The 27,265-nt window shown below is 42.5% G+C and overlaps 1 protein-coding gene across 1 annotated transcript in view; it reads left to right on the plus strand.

The window, feature by feature from the left end:
- The window catches only part of mdn1 (midasin AAA ATPase 1), a 166,041-nt gene that overhangs the window by 30,145 nt on the left and 108,631 nt on the right, over window positions 1-27,265 (plus strand). Inside the window, exons 17-37 of the mRNA XM_078399789.1 lie at window positions 847-950; window positions 2,496-2,640; window positions 4,536-4,632; window positions 7,696-7,809; window positions 8,228-8,375; window positions 9,801-9,911; window positions 10,672-10,823; window positions 11,198-11,376; window positions 11,556-11,764; window positions 12,538-12,684; window positions 12,951-13,092; window positions 14,070-14,204; window positions 14,728-14,866; window positions 16,008-16,146; window positions 18,160-18,290; window positions 18,410-18,548; window positions 19,853-19,982; window positions 21,507-21,743; window positions 22,445-22,642; window positions 24,315-24,526; window positions 25,298-25,420. Of these exons, the coding sequence (XP_078255915.1) occupies window positions 847-950; window positions 2,496-2,640; window positions 4,536-4,632; window positions 7,696-7,809; window positions 8,228-8,375; window positions 9,801-9,911; window positions 10,672-10,823; window positions 11,198-11,376; window positions 11,556-11,764; window positions 12,538-12,684; window positions 12,951-13,092; window positions 14,070-14,204; window positions 14,728-14,866; window positions 16,008-16,146; window positions 18,160-18,290; window positions 18,410-18,548; window positions 19,853-19,982; window positions 21,507-21,743; window positions 22,445-22,642; window positions 24,315-24,526; window positions 25,298-25,420 (3,131 nt within the window). The remainder of the gene's footprint in view (window positions 1-846; window positions 951-2,495; window positions 2,641-4,535; window positions 4,633-7,695; window positions 7,810-8,227; window positions 8,376-9,800; window positions 9,912-10,671; window positions 10,824-11,197; window positions 11,377-11,555; window positions 11,765-12,537; window positions 12,685-12,950; window positions 13,093-14,069; window positions 14,205-14,727; window positions 14,867-16,007; window positions 16,147-18,159; window positions 18,291-18,409; window positions 18,549-19,852; window positions 19,983-21,506; window positions 21,744-22,444; window positions 22,643-24,314; window positions 24,527-25,297; window positions 25,421-27,265) is intronic.

Genomic DNA, 27,265 nt, shown 5'->3' on the forward strand with positions numbered 1-27,265 from the left:
TTTCTATTGCTGCTTCTGCCAAATGGACATTTTCAATTGGGGCACTAGTAATAGATATTGGGGAGTAAAAAGCAATTGGTTTGTTCAAAATGTAGTCCATTTATGATACTCATTATCTGCCAAAACCATTTTAAATTTTCTTGGTGCTTGAAGTCAAGGCCAATATTGCTATTTAATCAACAACAAATAAATTTGTAAAAAAATTTAGAGGCATAGATAGGGTAGACAGTCGGAACCTTTTTCCCCAGGATGGAAAAGGCAAACACTAGAGAGCAGACCTTTAAGATGTGAGAGACAAAGTTTAAAGGAGATGTACGAGGCAATTTATTTATGCAGAGGGCGATGAGTGCCTGGAACACATTGCCAGGGGTAGTGGTTGAGGCAGATATAATAGTGGCGTTTAAGAGGTTTTTGGATAGGCATATGGATAGGAAAGAACTGCAGATGCTGGTTTAAATCGAAGGTAGAAACAAAATGCTGGAGTAACACAGCAGGACAGGCAGCATCTCCCTTCCTTCTCTCCAGAGATGCTGCCTGTCCCGTTGAGTTACTCCAGCATTTTGTGTCTACCGGAGGGATATGGATTATGTGCAAGATGGATAAGTGGTGGTCTTGACATCATGTTTGTTGCAGACCGGAGGGCCTGTTCTTGCGCTGCACTCATCTATGTTCTAAATAAATAACCGGGTCATTATCACACGAGTCTTCGGTAGGACCTGGTGCAAAATGGCCATGGCTTAACCTTCATTGAAAAGGAGATGAATAATGGTCAATTTAATCAACCCCCTTCTGAACTTTTAATTTAGATGGTAAATTTTATTTACAAGAGTGGTTTGTGCGTTTCAGGTGCCTGCCTGAAAGTAAAGTGGGAATTGCTCGGTCTGCGTCTGGCCCAGGCTCAGCAGCAGATGAAACTGAGTGAATCATCGTTGGTATTTGCCTTTGTGGAGGTAAGGTGTAGATGATTTTTAGTTTAGTTCAGAGATACAGCGCGGAAACAGACCCTTCGGTCCACACCGAGTCCACACCGACCAGCGATCCCCGCACATTAACATTATCCGACATACACTGGGGACAATTTGCACTTATATCAAGCCAATTAACCTACAAACCTGTACGTCTTTGGAGTAGTGAGGGAGGAAACTGAAGATCTTGGAGAAAACCCACGCAGTCACGGGGAGAACGTACAAACTCTGTACAGACAGCACCTGTAGTCGGGATCGCTCCCGGGTCTCTGGTGTTGCAAGCGTTGCGAGGCAGCAACTCTACTGCTGTGCCACCGTGCCTCCCATTGATGCATTTATTTGCATGCTGGCATGAGGAATGATTCTCACTGAGGCTCTCCCAGGCCTCATCTCCAATATTGCATCGTTTGTAAAATAATGGATTTATTTTAAAATAAAACATTTTTTGATCCATTTTTATTGTAGTTATTCTTGATGGGAGGTTTAGAGCCTCTGGTACAATTTCATGTGGTGCTGGGGGAAATTCAAAGAAATTAAAATACAGCTGCTGTTGGAGACAAGTGTGCCGCCCATTTTGGAGTACATAAAACTGGTGCATTCACAGACTGCGATACTTTATCACCCCACGTTTTATTTTAGGACTTTATTCGGAAAGATTTAACTGGAGGGAAGGGAGGAAAGTGAGGCTCATTAGTCATACAGCAAGGAAATGGCCCTTCGGCCCTCATCCATATCTAAGATAGATCTATTTGCCCACGTTTGGTTCATATCCCTCTAAACCTCTCCTATCGATGCACCTGTCCAAGTATATTTTAAATGCCGTTATCGACTACCTCCTCTGGCAGCTCGTTCCACATACCTACCATCCTCTGAGTGGAAAATGTTGCCCCACAGGGTCCTCTTAAATCTTGCCCCTCTTGCCTTAAACCTGTCCTCTTGTTTTTCAACCCCCTAAGCGGGGTAAAAGATGCTGCATTCACCCTATCTATTCTCCTCTTTATTTTAGACGTGTCGTGAAATAGTATAAACCTCAATTATATGTTTTGCGTATTGCTCTTTCTTACAATATTAAATAGCAAATTGAACATCTAAGTTATTGTTTGACACTTTAATAGTTGTATTATTATGATGCTTGCTATGTTCCAATGCAATTTAGTAACACAAATAATTCTAATTTTAGTGTTTTAACATTCATAGCTTAGGACCTTAATTATGCCTTTCTAATTTTAAATAAGAGGTGGTAACCATATTTTTCTGTTCACTTGCACCTGTGCAATTCCAATAAGCTGCTAATTAAGCATTATCTTGGATTATTTTGAATTGCACCGAGAAGAAAAACTTTTAATTAACTTCTATCCAACTATGCACTTTCCAGCCAGGGTTGGCTGGTATAATTGTGTTTGGATATTTGTTACTGACCAAAGGGTTCTGAATAAAACGACACTGCTGTCACTACTTGACTGAATTTACTAACGTGCCCCAGACCTGAGCATTTCTAAGACATTTTGTTCTTTTCTCTTTTTTAACCAGGGCACCTTAGCACAAGCTGTGAAAAAAGGGGAATGGATATTGTTGGATGAGATTAACTTGGCTTCAGCAGAGACACTGGAATGTTTGAGTGGACTACTGGAAGGAAATAAAAGTTCCCTTGTGCTTTTAGATCGAGGAGATACTGGTATGGGAGCGTTTGGATGTTATCCAACTCAATAACTTGTTTATTGTGAAGTTAAGACTTTCATGCTGTTTATTTTAAAATATGGTCAATACATTGCTCTCCATAATGTTTGGGACAAAGACCCTTCATTTATTTGTGAATGATCAGCCGTGATCACATTGAATGACGGTGCTGGCTGGAAGGGCCGAATGGCCTACTCCTGCACCTATTGTCTATTTATTTGCCTCTGTACTCCACAGTTTGATATTTGTAAAATAAAAAAATCACATGTGGTTAAAGTGCACATTGTCAGATTTTATGAAAGGGTATTTTTATACATTTTGGTTTAACCATGTAGAAATTACAGCTGTGTTTATACATAGTCCCCCCATTTCAGGGCACCATAATGTTTGAGACACATGGCTTCACAGGCATTTGTAATTGCTCAGGTGTGTTTAAATGCCTCCATAATGCAGGTTTTAGTGAGCTCTCGGCACCTAGTCTTTCCTCCAGTCTTTCCAGCATCTTTGGAAATTTTAGTGCTGTTTATCAACATGAGAACTGAAGTTGTGCCAATGAAAGTCAAAGAAGCCATTATGACTGAGAAACAAGAATAAAACTGTTCGATTCATCAGCCAAACCATAGGCTTACCAAAATCAACTGTTTGAAACATCATTAAGAAGAAAGAATGCACTGGTGAGCTTACTAATCGCAAAGGGACTGGCAGGCCAAAGCAAACCTCCACAGCTGATGACAGAATAATTCTCTCTATAATAAACAAAAATCCCCAAACACCAGTTAACAGATCAGAAACACTATTCAGATGTGGATTTGTCAATGACCACTGTCTGCAGAAGACTTTATGAACAGAAATACACTGCAGGATGCAAACCACTGGTTAGCCGCAAAAATAGGATGGCCCGGTTACAGTTTGCCAAGAAGTGAAACCAAAATGTATAAAAATGGCCTTTATTAAAATCTGACAATGTGCACTTTAACCACATGTGATTTTTTTCCTATTATAAATCTCAAATTGTGGAGTACAGAGGCAAATAAATAAATGATGGGTCTTTGTCACAAACATTATGGAGGGCATTGTATATTTAAGATTAAAGAGAACCAGTGGAGTTTTTAGGTCAAAGCCTTCTAGCTCTCAATAGACAATAGACAATAGGTGCAGGAGTAGGCCATTCAGCCCTTCGAGCCAGCACCGCCATTCAATGCGATCATGGCTGATCACTCTCAATCAGTACCCCGTTCCTGCCTTCTCCCCATACCCCCTCACTCCGCTATCCTTAAGAGCTCTATCCAGCTCTCTCTTGAAAGCATCCAACGAACTGGCCTCCACTGCCTTCTGAGGCAGAGAATTCCACACCTTCACCACTCTGACTGAAAAAGTTCTTCCTCATCTCCGTTCTAAATGGCCTACCCCTTATTCTTAAACTGTGGCCCCTTGTTCTGGACTCCCCCAACATTGGGAACATGTTTCCTGCCTCTAATGTGTCCAATCCCCTAATTATCTTGTATGTTTCAATAAGATCCCCCCTCATCCTTCTAAATTCCAGTGTATACAAGCCTAGTCGCTCGTCTTTCAACATACGACAGTCCCGCCATTCCGGGAATTAACCTAGTGAACCTACGCTGCACGCCCTCAATAGCAAGAATATCCTTCCTCAAATTTGGAGACCAAAACTGCACACAGTACTCCAGGTGCGGTCTCACCAGGGCCCGGTACAACTGTAGAAGGACCTCTTTGCTCCTATACTCAACTCCTCTCAATTGATGCAGCAGTTTATTTGGCTGATAGAACCTTTTTCCTGTGGTTGTGGGGTAATTTATGTTTGGAGAAGTTGCTTTTCAAATAAACTAATCTTGTTACCCATATCATTTTGTTTTTATCTCCGTGCTGTTGCAGAGCCTATACACCGTGACCCAGAGTTTCGTTTGTTTGCCTGCATGAATCCAGCAACAGATGTAGGAAAGAGAAACTTGCCACCAGGCATACGAAATCGGTAAGTAAAACATCTTTTAGTATAGTTTTGTTTTGGTGTCTGGCCTGCCTTCACAAAGAATCGTGGACAGATTTGAGCCGAAAAAGTGGATGGTGCTTGGCAGGAAATTTGCAGTTGAACAGTTTACATTTGATGGGCATGTTGTGTAGGAAAAAAACTGCAGATGCTGGTACAAATCGAAGGTATCACAAAATGCTGGAGTAACTCAGCAGGTCAGGCAGCATCTCTGGAGAGAAGGAATGGGTGACATTTCAAGTCGAGACCCTTCTTCAGTCTGAAGAAGGGTCTCGACCCGAAACGTCACCCATTCCTTCTCTCCAGAGATGCTGCCTGACTTGCTGAGTTACTCCAACATTTTTTGATGGGCATGTATTTAGTTCCAAGTATCAAACGTAGTTAAAATTAATCTAAAACATTCTGATGGTCATTTGTATGTTTACAGAGAACACTCAGTTTACAAAGTTGCAAAGGCTGGGCACAGATTGATTCATATTTGCCGTTTTTCGGATGATTGGCACTTCCCCTTTCAACCTGGTTCCTTCGTGCTTTCAAATCACTTGAAGTTTATATGTATCTGCCAGCAGGAGGCAGCAGAGTTCCATGGAGGGGAGTTTGCATGGAAAATGAATATGTCCTCACGCAGGGAAAGCACTCAACTTTTGTTCTGTACTTTTGCAGCTTCATGTTAAGGACAGAGCAATCTCTCAAACCTACTGCAGTATGAAGGCAATTATCGTCAAAAGGACTGAATTTTTAATTATAAACTCCCAAGCGTTTGAGTTAAACCTTTCAGCATGTTTAATCTCTGAGACAGAGACTGAATCTTGAATGGAATCGCCAATTAAATGCCATTGATTCAATAGTTCTCCCTCACCTGCTTCATTCTTTTCAGTTCCACCGGTCACTGAGGTTTTTGATAATATTTAACAGCACCATTTTCTTTCTGCAATCCATTTTTAAAGAGACACATCTCTTCCATTTTTACTCTTCGATGCTATCTAAGCCTGTCGGTTTGAAAAGGAAACATTTTGTTTTCTACTTTCAGGAAAAACTAGAAAGAATAGTTTGGATTAGTTTAAATCAACTGCATTCTCTAAGATTTCTTAGAATCTAAAGTGGCAGAACTACTGAAACTGACAACGTGGTCTTCAAAAACAAATCTGTTTATTGTGGAGATGAGGCTAAATGGTCGTGAATTGCAGGGCCTATTCTTTCTGAATTGGGATTTGTTTTTTTTCATTCCTGGATGTTATTGCCACCCTTTAATCATTTGCATCTAATGATAAAAGCAAATTGTTTCCTGTCATTTGTTGAATGCTTTCCTTCCACATATACTGAACTTTACATTTTGTGCAATCACTCAGTTCTTCTGCATGGATGTAACTCAAAATTAGTTTTTTTTTACATTGGTGCTGCCTGATATTTAAATAACTTTTTTTCAACAACAATTAGTTTTTTTTCCATAATCTAATTGCACGTTGGTAACACAACTAGAACATCTTGACTACTTTTCCATAATATTCAATGGTTTATTTGGACATTTTATGTGGACCATCTGCCTGCTTAGTTTTTGAGATACAGTTTTGAGAAAAAGTACCACTTTTTAAGAAAGGAGGGAGAGAGAAAACGGGAAATTATAGACCAGTTAGTCAGACATCAGTGGTGGGGAAGACAGAAAGCAAAGAGTGGGGATAAATGGGTCCCTTTCAGAATGGCAGGCAGTGACTGGTGGGGTACCGCCGCAAGGCTCCGTGCTGGGACCGCAGCTATTTACAATATACATTAATGACTTGGATGAAGGGATTAAAAGTACCATTAGCAAATTTGCAGATGATACAAAGCTGGGTGGTAGTATGAACTGTGAGGAAGATGTTATGAGGTTGCAGGGTGACTTGGACAGGTTGTGTGAGTGGGCGGATGCATGGCAGATGCAGATTAATGTGGATAAGTGTGAGGTTATCCACTTTGGTGGTAAGAATAGGAAGGCAGATTATTATCTGAATGGTGTCAAGTTAGGAAAAGGGGATGTACAACAAGATCTGGGTGTCCTAGTGCATCAGTCACTGAAAGGAAGCATGCACGTACAGCAGGCAGTGAAGAAAGCCAATGGAATGTTGGCCTTCATAACAAGAGGAGTCGAGTATAGGAGCAAAGAGGTCCTTCTGCAGTTGTACAGGGCCCTGCACCTGGAGTACTGTGTGAAGTTTTGGTCTCCAAATTTGAGGAAGGATATTCTTGCTATTGAGGGCGTGCAGCGTAGGTTTACTAGGTTAATTCCCGGAATGGCGGGACTGTTGTATGTTGAAAGACTGGAGCGACTAGGCTTGTATACACTGGAATTTAGAAGGATGAGAGGGGATCTTATCGAAACATATAAGATTATTAAGGGGTTGGACACGTTAGAGGCAGGAAGCGTGTTCCCAATGTTGGGGGAGTCCAAAACCAGGGCCCACAGTTTAAGAATAAGGGGTAGGCCATTTAGAACGGAGATGAGGAAAAACTTTTTCAGTCAGAGAGTTGTAAATCTGTGGAATTCTCTGCCTCAGAAGGCAGTGGGGGCCAATTCTCTGAATGAATTCAAGAGAGAGCCAGATAGAGCTCTTAAGGATAGCGGAGTCAGGGGGAATTGGGAGAAGGCAGGAACGGGGTACAGATTGAGAATGATCAGCCATGATCACATTGAATGGTGGTGCTGGCTTGAAGGGCAGAATGGCCTACTCCTGCGCCGAGTCTGCGCTGAACACTGATCGCATGTAGGCTGGTTCTAACCTACACACTAGGGACATTTCTATTGAAGCCAATTAACCTGCAAACCTGGAAATATGAGGAAACAGGAGCACCCGGAGAAAACTCATGCAGTCTCAGTGAAAACATACAAACTCCATACAGGCAGCACTCATAGTCGGATCGAACCCAGGTCACTGGTGCTGTAAGGCAGCAACTCTAACCCTGTGCCTCTGCTTCTTTACGAATAGAGAACAAACTAAATGTAGTTGGTATTCTTAAAAAAAAAAAAAAAAATCTAATTACTAACTTGTGTTTATGATGTTTTTTTGCTTGCAGGTTTACGGAACTGTATGTTGATGAACTGGAAACTGAGGGAGATCTCAGAATCCTCGTATCTGATTATCTCCAGGGATTAAATGTCAGCAAAAAAACTATTCAAGGGATCATTGAGTAAGAATAATTTTGATTTCTAGCTTATAGCTTTTTAAATATTTGGTAGAAACGTGCGGTAAAAGGTTTCTCTTCACCGCCATCCGACCGAGGAAGACAGATTCATGGATCTTCGCCTTTCTCTTCCTGAAGTCGACAATCGGCTTCTTGGACTTGCTAACATTGAGAGCAAGATTGTTGGTCTGATACCATTCAGTCAGATTATCAACCTCGCTCAAAACTCGTTGTTATCCATTACTCATCCAACGACAGTGGTATCACCAGCCAATTTAAAGGTGGCGTAGGAGTTGTGTCTGACTACAGTTGAGTCGTGGATATATAGAGTATGGGATTAAGCCAGCAGCCTTGAGGTGTTCTTCAATTGACAGGAGACAATTGTAGTATTATCCGTGTTACATCTTCATTTTCCTGTTACTAGGTTTTACTTATCCGTCCGTAAGGAGACAGATGTCAAGTTAATGGATGGAACAGGGCACAGACCCCACTATAGCCTTCGGACCCTCTGCCGCGCTCTCAGATTTGCAGCATTGAACTCTTACAACAGTGTTCAACGCTCACTGTACGAGGTAAATGATGATTGCCTTTAGTCTTTTCAACCTGGAGATACAGCGTGGAAACGGGCCCTTCGGTCCACGCCGACCATCAATCACCGTATATATTAGCACTCTCTTACACGCTAGGGACAATTTACAATTTTACCAAAGCCAATTTGCCCACAATTTGTAGGAAAGAACTGCAGGTGTTGATTTAAATCGAAGGTAGACACAAAATGCTGGAGTAACTCAATGGAACAGGCAGCATCTCTGGAGAGAAGGAATGGATCTCGACCCGAAATGTCACCCGTTTCTTCTCTCCAGAGATGCTGCCTGTGCCTACCAATTTGCCTACAAACCTGAACATCATTTGGGATGTGGGAGGAAACGGGAGCACCCGTAGAAAAACCGTCGTGGTCACAGGGAGAACGTAAAAACTCCACACAGACAGTCGGGATCGAACCCGTGTCTTAGGCGCTGTACGGCCGTAACTCTACGGCTGCACCACTGTGCTGTCCCCAATCACCCTGGCTGATGTGGAGATTACAAACCTTGATTTCAACACATGTTGCTGAATATTGTTTAGCCAGTGCAATATATGTGCAATATATCCAAAATATGCAATGCAACAGTAGATAAAGGAATGTTGAAAATACTTGGTGTGTCAGACCATAAGTCAGACAAAAGTACAATTATTGTCCCTGGATTGAAGAAGGAAACATGTTTTAAGATACTGAGGAAGTCAATGGATGAAAGCAATGGAAAATCTGATAGATTGAAAGGTAAGATAAATTATATGCTATGTGTGAAAAGGATTGGAATAGAACAATGGAGAAATTGGGTTCAGAGGAAAAGTAAATGGGAATAGAAGAACTTGTTTCTGAAACCTGCTATTCAGTATAAATGGCAGTTATGGCCCAACTTAGAAGATAATTTGTGCAGGAAGGACCTGCAGATGCTGGTCTGAAGAAGGATCTCGACCCAAAACATTACCCATTCCTTCTCTGCAGAGATGCTGCCTGTCCTGCTGAGTTACTCCAGCATTTTGTATCTATCCTGGAAGATAATTTGTTTTCTCATTTTACGTTGAGCTTTGTTGAAACAGAATATATTTTTGAAAGCAGGGAGTTCAAACTGAGAATGGGATAGAGATTTTGTGTGATGGTTTAATTCATTATTTTTGCAGTGATGGATGTGTTTGAAAATGCCTGACACGTCTTACATTAGCATCCTCTCCTTCCCCAGACGCAGAAATATTTCAGCACAGTGTTTGAACTTGAAATGAAGAATAGTTGTAATTCCTTAATTTGGAATTCTGGAACGAGATTTAAGTGTGGGTGAGGGCAGGGGTAAAGATTTTCGAATTGATGCTGTTTGCAATTACATTTTTAGAAGTTCTTCAGGATCAGGAATTCTTGTTGCATATCTAAAATCGCATTTATTCTTTTCTAAAAACAGGGGTTCTGCATGAGCTTCCTGACACAGCTGGATCGCACATCTCACCCTGCTGTGGAGAAGTTAATCTGTCGTTATATTATCGGAGCCAACGCCAAAGCTGTTCTCCAGCAGGTAACGGACTCTATATTTACGTGGTGTTTAGCTCTAATCGGTGGATTTCTAAAGCAATCTGGGATGAATAGTGGTTGGGCTTTTTTGGAATAAGCTGTAATGTGCAATTCATAATAGATATGTTTGCCTATAAAATTTGCCTACAAAATGAATACAATCTGGAGCCCAAGGAGTTGATTAATACAGTTTTAAATATTTCAATAAAATATTTTTAATAAATGCTGAAGACATCATGGGGCTTTATGGCCTCGTTCCCCTGAAATCAATATCTGGATACAATTGAGAGGTTATTAGCCACTTCTTATGATGGTTACATAAACCAGTGAACAATGACACGGGTTTTGCATAGTCCAGGACTGGTAAAGGCATCCTATTTACTTTGAAATCTGTATATGAGTTGGTGTTTTATCACTGTTTGAAAGAACTGTTACATATCAAGATGATACGAACACTTTTTCCTCCCAAGTGTAAATCTGCCTTGGAATGACTTGCACTTGATCTCTGATCAAATTTGTTCAAGGCTTCTGGATAAACAGTCCAACAACATAACTATATCCACATAGTTGCATGGGAGCCTTTGATACATCTAGTCACTGGGTGATAGGTTGACCATTTTTGGACAAACTGTACTTTGCAAAACTATGCACTGATGCCTGATTTCAATATTCTACTTTATTATATTTTTGTGGGCTGGTGAGATTATGTGCCAAATTGCTGAACGATCTGAATTACTTAATTTTAAAGCCTGTTAATATTTCAGCCCATCCCAGAACCAAAAGGTGTTGGCACAGTGCAGATTGAAGGCTACTGGATTACGATAGGAGATAAAGAACCTTCCATTAATAAATTGTACATTCTCACACCTTCTGTCAAACTCAACTTGAGGGATCTAGTGAGAGTGGTTGCAGCAAGGTAAGAATATTTAATTAGCAGTCTGTTAATTCCCAGTACCCCTCTTTCCCCGTTGGGCCCGTCCTCGTAGGGTTTCCATTGTAACCGGGAGGGGAGGGAGGGAAGGGGGAGGGAGGGAGGGAGGAGGGAGGTGTGGAGGGAGGTGTGATTATATATATATATATATATATATATTGATTGTTGCCTTCCTTTCCCTTACTGCCTCTTTAAATCGTTAAATACAGACAAATTCAATCATTTCCTTTTTGAAAGTAAACCTGCAGGGATGCTCCTTTATGTCCAACCAACTTTAACCTCAATTAAATAAAATGAAATAATATTTGGGTGATTTGCTTTAAAGCTAACTTTGTAATGTAACGCTGTTTTATTTGAAGAATTCATCCGGTGCTTATTCAAGGAGAGACGTCAGTCGGTAAAACCAGTCTGATTAACTGGTTGGCATCTGCCACTGGAAACAACTGTGTGCGGATCAACAATCATGAACACACGGACATTCAGGAATATATTGGCTGCTATGCATCCGATGACTTGGGAAAACTAGTGTTTAAGGAAGGTTTGTGCATTTCGTCAGCAGATTATGAATACCATACACTGTACAATACTTGCATTGCATAGCTTGATTGATACTCGATAGATTTTGCACAACATGCCAATGAAAACCACACGTGATGTCTAGGTATTCTGACATTTAATGTGACCAGTTAATTCCACACTTGTATTTTAATTATTTAGGTGTGCTTATTAATGCCATGCGAAAAGGCCATTGGATAATTCTCGATGAATTGAATTTGGCCCCGACGGACGTTTTAGAAGCACTTAATCGACTACTTGATGATAACCGGGAGCTCTTTGTTACCGAGACACAGGAGGTGGTGAAAGCACATCCAAGGTTCATGCTTTTTGCAACCCAGAACCCTCCTGGACTGTATGGAGGGAGAAAGGTTTGTTTTTGATGTGATTTTAATAGTGTTTATAGTTTCAAGACACAAGCTGGGGGTGTGTACTGGAAATCCCTTGGTTGACCTAAGTTTAGGTTAGAGATACAGCGCGTAAACGTGCCCTTCGACCCACCGAGACCGCGCCGACCAGCGATCCCTGTACACTTGCACTATCCTACACACACTAGGGACAATTTACAATTTTACCTAGCCAATTAGCTTACAAACCTGTACGTCTTTGGAGTGTGGGAGGAAACCGGAGCTCCCGGAGAAAACCCATTCAGGTCACGGGTAAAACGTGCAAACTCCATTCAGACAACACTCGTAGTCGGGATGGAACCCAGGGCTCTGGCGGAGTGAGGCAGCAACTCTACTGCTGCGCCACCGTACCGCCCGTAAACACGCATTGTAGTTAGCATATTTGTACATATTATATTAGTATTTATTCCAGAACTTGGTTGGCATTAGTATAATCCACTGTAATTGAAGAATTAGCTAAAGTTTGATGGTTTGATGTCCTTTCGCTGTGAAACTAAATAACATGGGCGAATAGATAGAGGTATAAAAGTCCATCCCGATTTTGATATTCATCCGAGTTGAAAAATTGGTATTAAGTCAGCTGTATTCTGACAAGAATGAAGCTGGATACTAATTATTCTGATATTTGTTTATTTTCCATGATATCTTGATTCTGTACTTGGCACTCGGCTCACAGATTAATGTAGGATCTGGTTTTTTATAATGCTTTTCTATTACTGACTCAATTACACTTGCAGGTGTTGTCAAGAGCATTTAGAAACCGCTTTGTGGAGTTGCATTTTGATGAGCTACCAAGTGCTGAGCTTGAAGTGATCATCCACAAGAGGTGCAGTTTGCCCCCATCATACTGTGCCAAATTGGTTAAAGTTATGCTGGATCTGCAGGTATTTCAGAAAGCAATATATTTTTAAACCACAGGTGTTTTGTAATTTCACAGGTTCACTGAGAAGTAATAATTAGTGATCTAACATGTTCTTATCAATTGTTTAATCCTGTTGATGAAACAGTTTTATCTATACCTACTTAAAGATAATTAAAAAATTAAACAATGTGAGGCGGTGATGTCTGACTTTAACCAGAAACAAAAGGTCAAAGGCTGGGAGGAATAATTTTTCCATGGTTTTTTAACAAGTTTGTTTCTTTATAACAGTCTTATCGGAGAGGATCAAATGTTTTTGCTGGAAAACATGGCTTCATTACTTTGCGAGAGCTATTTAGATGGGCTGAACGCTACAGGTTGTCTGAAGTAACTGCACAAAATTACGACTGGATTAAGCACATAGCTACTGATGGTGAGTTTTCTTTAAAAACGAATTTCAGTGCTGTCAATTGTCATTGAAAAATTATGTGTTTGCCATAGTCATAAGTTCTTAAGTTCATAAGTAGAGAAGCAGAATTAGGCCATTCGGCCCATCCAGTCTACTCTGCCATTCAATCATGGCTGATCTATCTTTCCCCCTCAGCCCCATTCTCCTGCCTTCTCCCCATAAACCCTGACTCTCGTACTAATCAAGAATCTATCAATCTCCACCTTAAAAATATCTATTGACTTGACTTCCATAGCCTTCCATGGCAATGAATTTCGCAGATTCACCACCCTCTGACTAAAGAAATGTCTCCATCTTTCTAAAAGTACGTCCTTTTCTTCTGAGGCTATGACATTTTGCCCTAGACTCTCCCACACGTGGAAACATCCTCTCCACATCCAAGGTGTCCAAGGTGATTAGAACTTTCCTTTCTCTCTTTGCCAGAAACTTAGACCCTTCAATTATTTTCATTATTCTGTTGTGATAGAGGTTCAGTGCTGCTTAGCAAAGTCATGGGTTTATTTGTTTCCAGCCCCTCTGTAAACTCCAGTGCTTATTCTTTGTGTAATTGTTGAAATAAGGTGCAAAAAACCCAATTTCAAGTCACCATGTTCCTCTTGATGTTATCCGGTGGCTTCCAGGGATAGAAAACTGCATTTGACAATGTTTCCTAACTGTTGCAATCATAGAAGTGCAGCATTAGGTGTGGAATTCTCTGCCTCAGAAGGCAGTGGAGGCCAGTTCGTTGGATGCTTTCAAGAGAGAGCTGGATAGAGCTCTTAAGGATAGCGGAGTGAGGGGGTATGGGGAGAAGGCAGGAACGGGGTACTGATTGATAGTGATCAGCCATGATCGCATTGAATGGCGGTGCTGGCTCGAAGGGCTGAATGGCCTACTCCTGCACCTATTGTCTATTGTCTATTGTCTATTATACGTATTCATTTGTTCAATCTTCTGTGCAGCGTTTATGCTCTTGGCTGGACGTGTGAGAAAGGAGGAAGAAGTTGCTGTCATTCAACATATTCTTGAAAAACAATTCAAAAAGAAACTTGTTCCGGAAGCCATATTTTCAAAAGAGAATTTTGAGAAAAAATTGTGTGAGTATTGGCAGAAAGGACTTCCTGGAAAATTGCATGACACGTGCTGAGTTTTGCTGGTTGTGTAGTCTTTATTTATTGTTTAAAACATAATGATCATGGAAAGTGTGGTACTTGGGTGCTCCTCAAGCCTCCCTGCATTTTCTCACGGTTTTCTGATGTTACTATTGTTTTATGCAGTTGTACTTTCTAAATACCTTGCATGTTCTTGATTTGCTCTGACACTAATCACTCCTATATTATGTGTAGTTAATTGTAGTTACGTTCTTACGATTTGAGCAAAGTAATAACTTTATTGAATAAAGGACACAAAGTGCTGGAGTAACTCAGCCGGTCGGGCAGCATCTCTGGAGAACATGGATTGGTGACGTTTTCTTTGTCCGTGTTCTCCAGAGATGCTGTCTGACCCGTTGAGTTATTCCAGCACTCGGTCCTTTTATGTAAACCACCATCTGCAGTTTCTTGTTTCCACAGAAGCTCTCTAATGTCTTTGTAACCTTGTTTCACGTTTCCCAATGCACAGGTCACTGGACAAGCCTAAAGGCGGTCATGCCTGACGAGTTTCAACATGTAGTATGGACGTATGGGATGAGAAAACTAGCAATGTTGGTGGGACAGGCTTTGCAGTTTGGAGAAGCTGTGCTCCTTGTTGGAGAAACTGGGTAACCAAACAATTTGAATCTTGGCAAATTCAGGCATTTCTGTAATTCTGGCGATTGTTGCATTAATCAACAAAGTGAATGGCTTGTGTACAAGATTGCCTGGCTAACAGGATGTTTCAGTCCGACTGGCAAAATGCATTAAGATGCACGCCACAGGATTAGTGATGGATCCTCCACTTAATTTATAATTAAGGATTAAAGCACCAAATGTGTGGTTGGTAAACTTGCTGATGCCACAAAAGAACAGGTGAATACGTTGTGCCTCCTTTGTCCTTTTCACAATGGGTTAGAGATGGGTCAATTGAGTGGACAAAAAACTGGCAGATGATGAATGCTCCCGAGACAAAAAACTGGCAGATGATGAATGCTCCCGAGTTGAAACATTGGCTGTGCATTCTTCCCAAACGCTACCTGACCTGCTCAGCTCCACCAGCGCTTTGTATTATGCTCAAGATCACAGCTTCTGCAGTTGATGTCCAAATTCTAATGGGACCTTCTCTTGAAACAATGAGCTTAGAACTGTAACTAATTTAGTTATGCAGATGCACTGAAGGAGCTGGGATTGTTCACTTTAGAACAAAGGAGGTTGCAGGGAATATTTAGAAAGGCTTAAAATCTTAAAAGGCAAAACATGTGGATTGATAGTTTCCAATGATGTTTGAACTTCAGGAAGGAATGCATAAGTGAGTGGTTAGGGTCTGGAATGTGCTGTCAGGGTCATTGGTGGTCGATTCAAAAGGAACTGGAAAGTATATGATATGAAAGAATTTTGAGGGATGTTGGGAGAATGGTTAGTGGAACAAGCTGCTTGCTCTTGTGAAGAGCAACACAAGATAGGTGGCAGCAACCATTCTGTGACGCTATTGCCATTGTATCAAAACATATGGAATAAAATCCAAGTATTTGATAAGCCTGTTTAATTACAAAATAGAGTTCATTTTTTTGCTCTGCTGCTTTTTTTGGCTTTGTTTGTAAATTCCTTTAACCCCATTTAAACCTTGCTAATTAATGCAACATTTGTCCTAGTTTTGCCTCCCAGGTACAATCATTCACCTTTTTTTTCTACTCTATCCATTTGCTTATTCTCGTGGCTTAAAAAAGCTTGCATTTATTTAGTACTTTTTTTTTTGTTCTTATATAGGTGTGGTAAGACTACAATCTGTCAAATGTTTGCTGCCCTGACCAATCAGAAACTACATACAGTAAACTGCCATCTGCACCTGGAGACATCAGACTTCCTTGGAGGTCTACGACCTGTCAGGCATGCTTCCAGTGAAAATGTAAGTCAATTGTCTGATCTGGAATCTAAATCCAAAGTAAACAATTGATCTCTCTCTGTCAAGTGTCAACAAGTCTGATTGCCAGATTCTACATGGCAAAGTGGTGGTGGAGAGCAACCTTTTTGAAGTAATGTTGAAACTATTAAGTATGCTTGGTAGCATGAAAATGTCACAATACTTTATGATATGCATTGCTGAAATTCAATCGGTTGCCTGAAACGATTCATTTGTGCTTTTACACACAATGTTGCATCTTGCTCTTCAGCCTCCAATTTATCAAGAGATGGGTTAGATGCAGACCTGTATTGTAATTCCAGTCTGAAAAAGGCAGCACAAATATCCTCTAGCAGGATAATTCCAGCACATAGGTAACTTGAAGTTGAAGACCTTGTACGATTTGGCAGTTTGCAAAATGAATTCTGATTATATTACTGTCCGGATGTCATTTTCTGAGAAATTGATTCCTGCTTTGGACAAGTCAATAGACAATAGGTACAGGAATAGGCCATTCGGCCCTTCGAGCCAGCACCGCCATTCAATGTGATCATGGCTCAATCAGTACCCCGTTCCTGCCTTCTCCCCATACCCCCTGACTCCGCTATCTTTAAGAGCTCTATCTAGCTCTCTCTTGAATGCATTCAGAGAATTGGCCTCCACTGCCTTCTGAGGCAGAGAATTCCACAGATTCACAACTCTCTGACTTGAAAAAGTTTTTCCTCATCTCCGTTCTAAATGGCCTACCCCTTATTCTTAAACTGTGGCCCCTTGTTCTGGACTCCCCCAACATTGGGAACATGTTTCCTGCCTCTAACGTGTCCAACCCCTTAATAATCGTATATGTTTCGATAAGATCCCCTCTCATCCTTCTAAATTCCAGTGTATACAAGCCTAGTCGCTCCAGTCTTTCAACATATGACAGTCCTGCCATTCCGGGAATTAACCTAATAAACCTATGCTGCATGCCCTCAATAGCAAGAATATCCTTCCTCAAATTTGGAGACTAAAATTGCACACAGTACCCCAGGTGCAGTCTCACTAGGGCCCTGTACAACTGCAGAAGGACCTCTTTGCTCCTATACTCAACTCCTCTTGTTATGAAGGCCAACATTCCATTGGCTTTCTTCACTGCCTGCTGTACCTGCAGGCTTCCTTTCAGTGACTGATGCACTAGGACACCCAGATCTCGTTGTACGTCCCCTTTTCCTAACTTGACACCATTCAGATAGGGTCTCGACCCGAAACGTCACCCATTCCTTCTCTCCCGAGATGCTGCCTGACCTGCTGAGTTACTCCAGCATTTTGTGAATAAATCGATTTGTACCAGCATCTGCAGTTATTTTCTTATACCATTCAGATAATACTCTGCCTTCCTATTCTTACCACCAAAGTCAGCAGACTCTTCCTTGAAAGGCAACAGCACCTTGCCTCCAGTAAAGTACAAGATTTGCATTTTGGTACTTTAAACCAGAGAGGACTTGCATAGTAAATGAAAACCACGAGTGGGTGTTGTAGAACAGAGAGAACTTGGGGGACGGGGACAGTGCAACACAAGAACAGGCCCTTCGGTCCACAATGTCTGTGCCGAACATGATACCAAGACAAATACTATCTGGCTGCACATGCTCCATATTCCTACACTGTCCCTGTGCATACATGTGCCTATCCAAAAGTTTATTAAATGCCATTATCATATCTGCCTCCTCCACCACCACTGGCAGTGTTAGTGTTCCCTGAAAGTGGCAGCATGGGTGGTGAAGGAGGGGTTTGACATGCTTCTGGCACAACAAAGAGTTAATGGTGTTGTCGGTACCTGTAATTTGGTGGCCCCGGTCAGCAGACGGCCGAGTATAGGATTGAGGATGTCCAGTCTGAAGAAGGGTCTCAGCCCGAAACCTTCATCTATTCCTTTTCTCCAGAGATGCTGCCTGGCACGCTGATTTACTCCAGCATTTTGTGTCTACATAGAGTTAATGCTATTGGTAGTTGATGGAAATTGTATTTCTTCCCTGTTAGGACGCCGACAACCCCAGCAGGCTGTTTGAGTGGCACGATGGTCCTCTTGTACTTGCCCTGAAAGAAGATGACATGTTTCTGATGGATGAAATCTCTTTGGCAGATGACTCTGTTTTGGAAAGGCTGAATAGGTGAAGCACGAATCAAATTTGAGTGTTAATATTTGGATGCCACGTATAGGATAGAGGTTGTTTTCGTGTCACTCTTCCGTTTAGTTGCTCACTGACTTTTGTGCAAATGTGTTGTGCAGTGTCCTGGAGGCTGAGCAGACCCTATTGCTCGCAGAGAAGGGAAGTGGGGAAGATGATCAGGTGGAGCTCATAACTGGCGGAAACAAATTTCGGATTCTTGCAACAATGAATCCCGGTGGTGATTTTGGGAAGAAAGAGGTGAGAGTACTATTTGAAAACAGCGACTTGGATGTCCTCTGAGCTTAAATATTGCAACCATATCGACACTGATGGTAATGACCCTGGGGGAAAAAAGGAGCTTGAATTGATTTTTGTAACTGCAGGTGTCTAAAACTGCTTTGTAGCCTGATAAAAGTATTTTTTTTATGTATAGCTGGTGTTATAATGGAGAAAATATGCACACAGCAAACTCCCACTATTGGTGACAATGGCCGACCGGGTAATCTATTTATTGTGTTTAAAAGAACTTTAAAATAGTGACTTTAACGTATACGCCGGAGAGTGCATTTAGACAACAACAACAGACAATAGGTGCAGGAGGAGGCCATTCGGCCCTTCGAGCCAGCACCGCCATTCAATGTGATCACGGCTGAACATCCACAATCAGTACCCCGTTCCTGCCCTCTCCCCATACCCCTTGACTCCACTATCATTAAGAGCTCTATCTAACTCTCTCTTGAATGCATCCAGAGAATTGGCCTCCACTGCCTTCTGAGGTAGAGAATTCCACAGATTAACAACTCTCTGAGTGAAAACGTTTTTCCTCATCTCCGTTCTACCCCTTATTCTTAAACTGTAGCCCCTGGTTCTGGACTCCCCCAACATTGGGAACATGTTTCCTGCCTCTATTTGTGACCTCGGAACATGCAGTGCTCCAATGTTGCAGTGTGTAAAGCAAGTTTGTGTGCCGAAGGAGGTGGACAGTATAGGGAAGCGTGCAAGCACAATCATCATCTCCAATAACTATAGAACAAGCCACGTGGCCTAGTTGCATCGATATTCTGCGTAGAAACAATACAGCCATCGTGGCTTTTCTGTGCCGGTGTTAATTCTCAAACACCACAATCAATCTGTTTTAATCACAGCCTTTTGGCGTACAAGTTTCAGTTACGTTTTCCTTCCATCTGCACCTGTGGTTTGCTTTTGGCTATTTACACCAATCACTACTTATAGTAGACAGTTTCTATAATTAGCTTGCCTTTTTTGACTTGTGGTCCGTAGTCTCGGATTTATCTTTGTGCTGTGGAATTCCACCTCTAATGTCTGGCTCCATTAGGTGTGCACGTTTTCTAAATAGGAAAATATTTTGCAATCTTTCCCATTAATTTAAAAAAAAAAATCTCTCAGATCCCTTAAGTCATTTTTGCATTTTCCACAGGGGTTGGCCTGAATTGGTATGGAGACTAGGATATGCTCAGTTATTCCAGTGAAAAATAATTTGCTGCCGGTTAATGTACACCTTCCCCCTCCACCCCCTCTGCTTTCTTTACTTGAAACATTAGCTTTCACCAGCCCTGAGGAACAGATTTACCGAGATCTGGTGCCCACCGTGTAATAGCCGTGATGATTTGACGGAGATTATTCAACATAACATCTGCCCCAGACTTTCTTTGAACGGAGAAGATAATGAAGGTGGGAAGATAATAAAACACTGCTTTGTTTATTTAGTTTTGTTTTGAAAACACTGTTGAATTTCTGTCTGCTTAATAAGTTCACGGATATTGTCGGGAAGATCGTTTGGAAGACTTCATCGGTGCTAAGGGGTACACAGTTTCTGTTTGACTGTAGAACAAATTTAATGAAGTGACTACTCTTAATAAGTCTCCAAACGTAGTCTCGGCGACCATTTCGCCGAATATGTGCTTGGTCTGCCAAGGCGTGTGGAAACTCTTGGTTGTTAACCATTTTAACTCCCATACTGACCTTTCTTTCCTGGGCCTCCTCCATTGTCAGAGTGAGGCCCTCCCCCTTTCTTTCCCACAAACGCCTCTACCCCATAACTCCTGGGTGACCTTGCACTTGTCTCTCCCCCCACCCCCACCTCTTTCATCTACATTCCTGAACAATTCACACCTCATCAATCCTCCAGCAACATAATTCACAACTCCCTCTCCTTCTGTCTCGCTCCTTGCGAGTGTTCATATCCGGCCTTTGTCCAACCATCTACCTGTCAACCCTTTCTCCCTCCCCCCCCCCCCCCACCTGCATTTACCTATTACCTGCTATGCTTTGTCGTCCCTCGTTCCCTACCCCACCCATACAGTCAGACTGAGGAAGTATCCTGACCTGAAACGCCACCTTGTTCTCCAAGGATGCTACCGGACTTGCTGAGTTACTCCAGCATTTTGTGTCTTTCCTACACTTCAACTTATTTATCATCCTTAATCTCACTCTTGCTCATATGTAGTCAGCTCACCCAGCTAAGAGCTCCATCAGGTAAATAGAGGTTAGACACAAATCTGGAGTAACTCAGCGGGACAAGCAGCATCTCTGGAGAGAGGGAATGGGTGACGTTTCGGGTCGAGACCCTTCTTCAGTTCTGAAACATCACCCATTCCTTCTCCAGAGATGCTGCCTGCCCCTGCTGAGTTACTCCAGCTTTTTGTGTCTATCTTTGGTTTAATCTAGCATCTGCAGTTCCTTCCTACACAGGTAAATAGAGGTGGTGCCATGCAGCTCCAGTGACCCTGATTCAATCCTGACCTTCCAGTACTGTCCATATGGAGTCGGTATTTTCTCCCCTGTGATTTTATAGGTTTCTTTAGTGCTCTGGTTTGCACAGACATCCTAAAGATGAGTGGGTTGATAGGCAAATTGTCAGCTGTAACTTGCCCCTTCTGTAGGTGAGTGGAGCATCTGGGGAGATATGTGGGAATGAGTTACAGGCTTGGCATGTTTTAATGGTCTTCTCCATTATTGGGATATGGATTTACAGTGTGGAAATGGGCCCTTCGGCTCAACTTGCCCAAACCAACCAGCATGTCCCAGCTACACCATCCCACCTGCCTGTGTTTGGCCCATAGCCCTCTAAACCTATCCTTTCCATGTACTTGTCTAAATGTTTAATAAATATTGCAAATGTTCTTGCCTCAGCTACCTCCTTATTTTTGCTAATACTGTTCTGAAAGGGAACTAATTTTTCTCTGTGCAATTTAGGCAAAGATATTGCTGTGCTCATTTTGGATTTCATTGACTGGCTAAAAAATCAAGAGTTTGGACGTCGATGTATATTGAGTATTCGTGATATTCTGTCGTGGGTAAACTTCATGAATGTCACAACTAAGAGAGCGGCTTCAGATGTGGATCTGGATGAACGCATTGGGTTTCAGCTCGATCCTGTCTCTGCATTCATACATGCTGCCTGTCTCATTTGTATTGATGGCCTTGGATCAGGTGTGTGTTAGTGTATGCAGGGAATGGGAGGGAGGGAGGGGGGGGGGGGGTGTTGTGGTGAGGGAAAGAACAAAGTAGAGCTGCTACCACTGTGAATATGAGTTTTGAGTGTTGCCTAAAATTCCAAAATCAAATTTGGAGATGTACCTTGTAGCAATGTCTTTTTCATAACCAAGTATCCATTAGCATTTGCCTTTTTCCAAAAAGAAACGTTCAGTGTTTAAAACGCTCTACTTCTGAATCAAACGGCTCCAAAGACGTACAGGTATGTAGGTTAATTGGCTGGGTAAATGTAAAAATTGTCCCTAGTGGGTGTAGGATAGTGTTAATGTACGGGGATCACTGGGCGGCACGGACTTGGAGGGCCGAAAAGGCCTGTTTCCGGCTGTAGATATATGATATGATATGATGATGATGATAATTATGATTAAGGAAGGCTTAAAAATGCACCCAACCGCATATCAGAGTTTTGGGCCATTTGGCATACTTTATTTCTTCAAAATTCTTCTGAGGAGAAAATGAATGAATTGTAAATTTCTTGGATGAATATTTTCAACAGAACTTTCCAGTCCAGAAGGTCATTGCATGTCATGTGCAGGGGCCAAATGGATCTTTGTTTTCCTGAGTAATTGGGGGGCTTATTTGCAGATTTTTCTCCGAAAGTAAAGATATTTTATCCTTTTGACATAATGTCTTTCCAGGTTCCACAGTTTGTTCACCTGAAGCTACTTTGGCTGCTCGCAAGGCGTGCTTGGAATTTCTTTTTAAAAAGCTATCAGCAATTACACGGATGAAGAAGCATATGTGGAGCATGCTAAACAGTTATGATCAGAAGAGAAAAAGGAAAGTTTTAGCGACCAAACGCTGTTTTGGAATCCATCCTTTCTACATCCCTGTAGGTGAGCATGTGGTCGAAAAGCAATTTTCAGGATTAAAGAGCCTAAGTTGTGTTTTGGTCACCGAGTTTAAAAAGGCTAGATCGTTCATGTGTGGAGAAATTTCTATCGTTCTGAACATGACTTCACCAAAAACAATCCTTTCATGTTTTGCTTTGCCAGACTGCTTCATTCTGGTTCCTCTTTCTTGAACTCTGTTTCAATGAATTGTGTTGCTGTTGTTGATTTTAAATATCTTGATCAGATCAGCCCCCAGCTTCTTCCTCCGAGTGCCATTTCCTCATTCCAGGAGGTAAATGTTAGGTTCCTGGAGCTGTTTGCAATACAGTGGTACAGCTGGTAGAGTTGCTGCCTCACGGCGCCAGAGATCCTGGTTCGATCCCGACCTTGGGTGCTGTCTGTGCCATGTTTCACGTTCTCCCTGTGACAGTGTGGGTTTCCTCTGGGTGCTCTGGTTTCCCCCCACATCCCAAAGACGTGCGGGTTCATAGGTTAGTTAGCCTCTAAATTGTCCTTAGTGTGTAAGCAGTGGATGAGAAAGTGTGATAACATTCTAGAATGATGGTTGGCATGGACTTGGTGGCCAAAGGGCCTGATTCATGCTGATTTGAAGAAAAATTATCCGCAATGTCTTTGGAGGCTTTGATCTACTGGTATGGCTACTAGTATAGCTATATCTGCCTCCTACCAACTAAACAATCTATGTCCAAAATATTCTTGTAAAGCTGGTTCTTCCTTGCTGATAGGTTCAATGCCTCTTTATAGGACCCAGGGTTCGTTTGTGCTTTCTCAACCACTTTTTCAACTGTTTGCAGCTTCAGCAAGTAATATCTTAAAACACTTATGTTTTTTTTAATGGAGTTGTTCCCTCAAGTTTGTATTGACTAAAAATTAAAATTGTTCTTCAACCAAGTCGTATAGCAAGTAGACTGTTCATTGCCAACAGATTACTATTTCTCCAAGATTTTGAAGCCATGTTTTTAGACCACAGTATTAAAAAATCAAGCAAATTACAATTTTGATTCTGTTCTTGCATGGATCACCGTTATCAGCTGGGCCTAATTTCTAGTATGACTTTGTGGTAGGAGCAAAACTGTTTTCTTCCTCCCGCAAGAATGGTTGCATTCTTGGATTCTGCTAGTGGATTTGATTGGACTTTAGTGATACAGTGCGGAAACAGGCCCTTTGCGCTGAGTCCCTCTGACCAACAATCACCCCGCACATCAGCATTATCCTTCACACTAGGAACAATTTACAATGTAACCGATGCCAATTAACCTACAAACCTCTACATCTTTGGAGTATGGGAGAAAACCGGAGCATCTGGAGAAAACTCACAGGGAGAGCATACAAACTCCGTGTAGACAACAGCAGTAGTCAGGATCGAACCTGGGTCTGATGCTATAAGGCAGAAACGCCACTGTGCCTCCCACACAGTGTCTTTTTATTTTAACTGCATCTTTTCCAGCTGAAATACTTTTTAATGTAGCATGGGTAGCGTTTATTCTTTTATTGTTGTAAGCCCAGTCTTGCATCCTAAATTATTAATGCTTCTCTTATTTTTAAAAATCATTTAATTAATATTTTGTTCAATTTCTTTTTTTTCCCTTCTGTTGAGTAAATGGATTTATAGCTTGAGTGTTTAGGAACAATGACCATGTATTAATGTTTCCAGAAGGGACAGGCGGAGAGAGTGTCGCTCTTGATGACTACGCATTGAACGCTGGCACGACGGCGATGAATGCTCAGAGAGTACTGCGGGCCCTGAGGTTAAGCAGGCCAATTCTCCTGGAAGGATCACCAGGAGTTGGCAAGACAAGCCTGGTAGCAGCTCTGGCAAAGGCTTCAGGAAACCAACTAGTCCGAATTAACCTTTCTGAGCAAACAGTAAGTTTGTTATGGAAATATTTAATCTTGTGATCTGTAAAATTAGGAATGGCCATTCAGTCCCTCGTACTTGCTCAACCAGTCAGTGAATCATGGTTGATCTTTCACACTGGGGCCACTTTACTGCACAAATCCATGCCCCAATGTGTGATAGGAAAAAGTGCTGAGCATACTTTTTTAATGGCTGAAGATCAAAAAGTGTTGCATTCAGAAGGACCTGGGATCCCTTGTACTTGCATTTAATAGATTTTGAAATTTTGTCGGTGTTTTAATATGGGTACATGACCGTTAATCGCAACCAATGCGGCGCAGCGGTAGAGCTGCTACCTGACAGCACCAGAGTCCCAGGTTCAATCCCGACTACAGGTGCTGATTGTGCAGACTTTACACATTCTCTCTCTGACAGTTGGTTTTCTCCACATTCTCTGATTTCCTTCCACATTACAAAGGCTTGCAGGTTAATTGGCTTCTGTAAATTGCCCCTAATGGAAAAACTGGGATGACATAGAACAAGTGTCCATGTGTTTGTTGATCGGCGTGGACTCGGGGGCGGGGGGCAGGCCTGTTTACATGCTGTTTCTCTAAATTAAACTAAATACTCCTGGGGTAAGTGAGTAAATCACTGTTTGGAACTAGAGGTAATTTGGAACCTGAGATATGTGCGAAATCATAAATGAGAAACATTATTCTGATGCCGTATTTCTGCTGCTTGGTTGAATTGTAATTTTGACCCATTGCTTTGAAAATTGAGCATGATTTCTGTTTCTATAGGACGTGACTGATTTGTTTGGGACAGACCTGCCTGTGGAGGGTGGTAAAGGTGGACAATTTGCCTGGCGAGATGGTCCTCTGCTTGGAGCCTTGAAGGCTGGACATTGGATTGTTTTAGACGAGGTGGGTACTGATCAATTGTTATGATGAATTTGCAGTATCTTGTGGGCTGAGTATATTTCCACGATTAGCACCTTTTAATTTCTGCTTTGAATGCAGAGTGCCTGTTCTCTTTGGGTATGGAATAAGTACAAGCAACTCGTAAGGATCTTATAGAAACATATAAAATTCTTAAACGATTGGACAGGCTAGATGCAGGAAAAATGCTCCTGATGTTGGGGGAGTCCAGAACCAGGGGTCAGAGTTTAAGAATAATGGGTAGGCCATTTAGGACTGAGATGAGGAAAAGCTTCTTCAGTTGTGAATGTGTGGAATTCTCTGCCACAGAAGGCAGTGGAGCAGACCTCCCAACCCTTCCGGATTTGGCGGAAAGTTTCCACTTTCTTATTTCATTTCCGCCATTCCGATTTCGCCTCACATTTTTCCGCAAAACACATGCCTTGCCTCGCCACTCGCCTCGCCGCTGTACATGGCTCGCCTCGCTGCTGTACTCGCCTCGCCTCGCCTCGCCGCTGTACTCGCCTCGCCGCTGTACTCGCCTCGCCACCAGCCTCGCCTTGTCGCTGGCTCGGTCTCGCCTTGCGTCGCCTCGCGGCTGGCCCGGCCTCACCTCGCCTCTTGCCTCTCGCCGCTGGCCCGGCCTCACCTCGCCTCTCGCCGCTGGCCCGGCCTCGCCTCGCCACGCCTCGCTGCTGTACTTGCCTCACTGCTGTCCTCGCCGCTCGCCCGTCCACGCCTTGTCGCTGGCCCGGTCTTGCCTTGCGTCGCCTCGCCGCTGGCCCGGCCTCACCTCGCCTCTCACCGCTGGCCCGGCCTCGCCTTGCCTCTCGCCGCTGGCCCGGCCTCACCTTGCCTCTCGCCGCTGGCCCGGCCTCGCTGCGGAGCGTGAGGCCCGTTGATGTTGAGAGGGGATGGATGGGGGGGGGGGGGGTGGCAGTGGAGTGGGAGGAGGGAGTGGGGGTCAGGGGGGGAGGAAGAGTGGGGGTCAGGGGGGGAGTGGGAGAGGAGGGGTGGGGGAGTGGATTTGGGGGGAAAGGGGTGGGGGCAGTAGGGGGACGGGTGGGGGCAGTAGGGGGACAGGTGGGGGGTGGGGGGGAAGAGGGAGTTGGGGGAGAGGGAGTTGGGGGGGGAGTAGGGTTGGAGGGGACGGACTGTTGTGATTTGCTGTTGAAGACCATTGGAGCAAGTATGTCTTCAATTAAATTAGGTATGTGCAGTTTTTTAAATGAAACTCTTTCTTCATAACTTAGTCATACATTTTATTACCATTGTTCTTTTATTCAATACCAAGAGAATTGGGATGTGTAAGGAAAAAGCAAAATAGAAAAAACAAAAAAAACAATTTTTTCTTTGTTGTAAAAAGTATCTATGTTCAATAACCGTTCTATAATAGTAGAATATACTCATGTTAGGCCTGACATTGTACATGTAGTCCAAGAACTACAGACTGTTGGAAATAATAGTTGTTTTCCACACATGAATGTAGCGCAACGCTTGCACGCATTTGGCATGCATACATTTTTTTGCTGAAAAGTTGCATTACGCGCCATATTATGAATTTTGATGTAAAATTCTGAATTTTGGACATTTTACTCCACCTTTTTGTGTCTGCGGTTTAAACCAGCATCTGCAGTTCCTTCTTACACAAATACCTTGGTCTGCCTGGAGCTTGTTGATCTTTCAGCGTGAGCATCTATCAGTCATTAAAAGCTGTTAGCTGGCACTTTACTGGGTGCAGGACTGCATCCCCTAAGACACACTGATGTTTGGTGTAGTCATTGTGAAGGCTCTGTGTGCAAACAATTATTTTGAGGTTCTCCCATAATTAGATGTAGAAGGCCCAGGAAT

The sequence above is a fragment of the Rhinoraja longicauda genome, chromosome 5 (assembly GCF_053455715.1).
Source record: "Rhinoraja longicauda isolate Sanriku21f chromosome 5, sRhiLon1.1, whole genome shotgun sequence".
Classification (NCBI taxonomy): domain Eukaryota; kingdom Metazoa; phylum Chordata; class Chondrichthyes; order Rajiformes; family Arhynchobatidae; genus Rhinoraja; species Rhinoraja longicauda.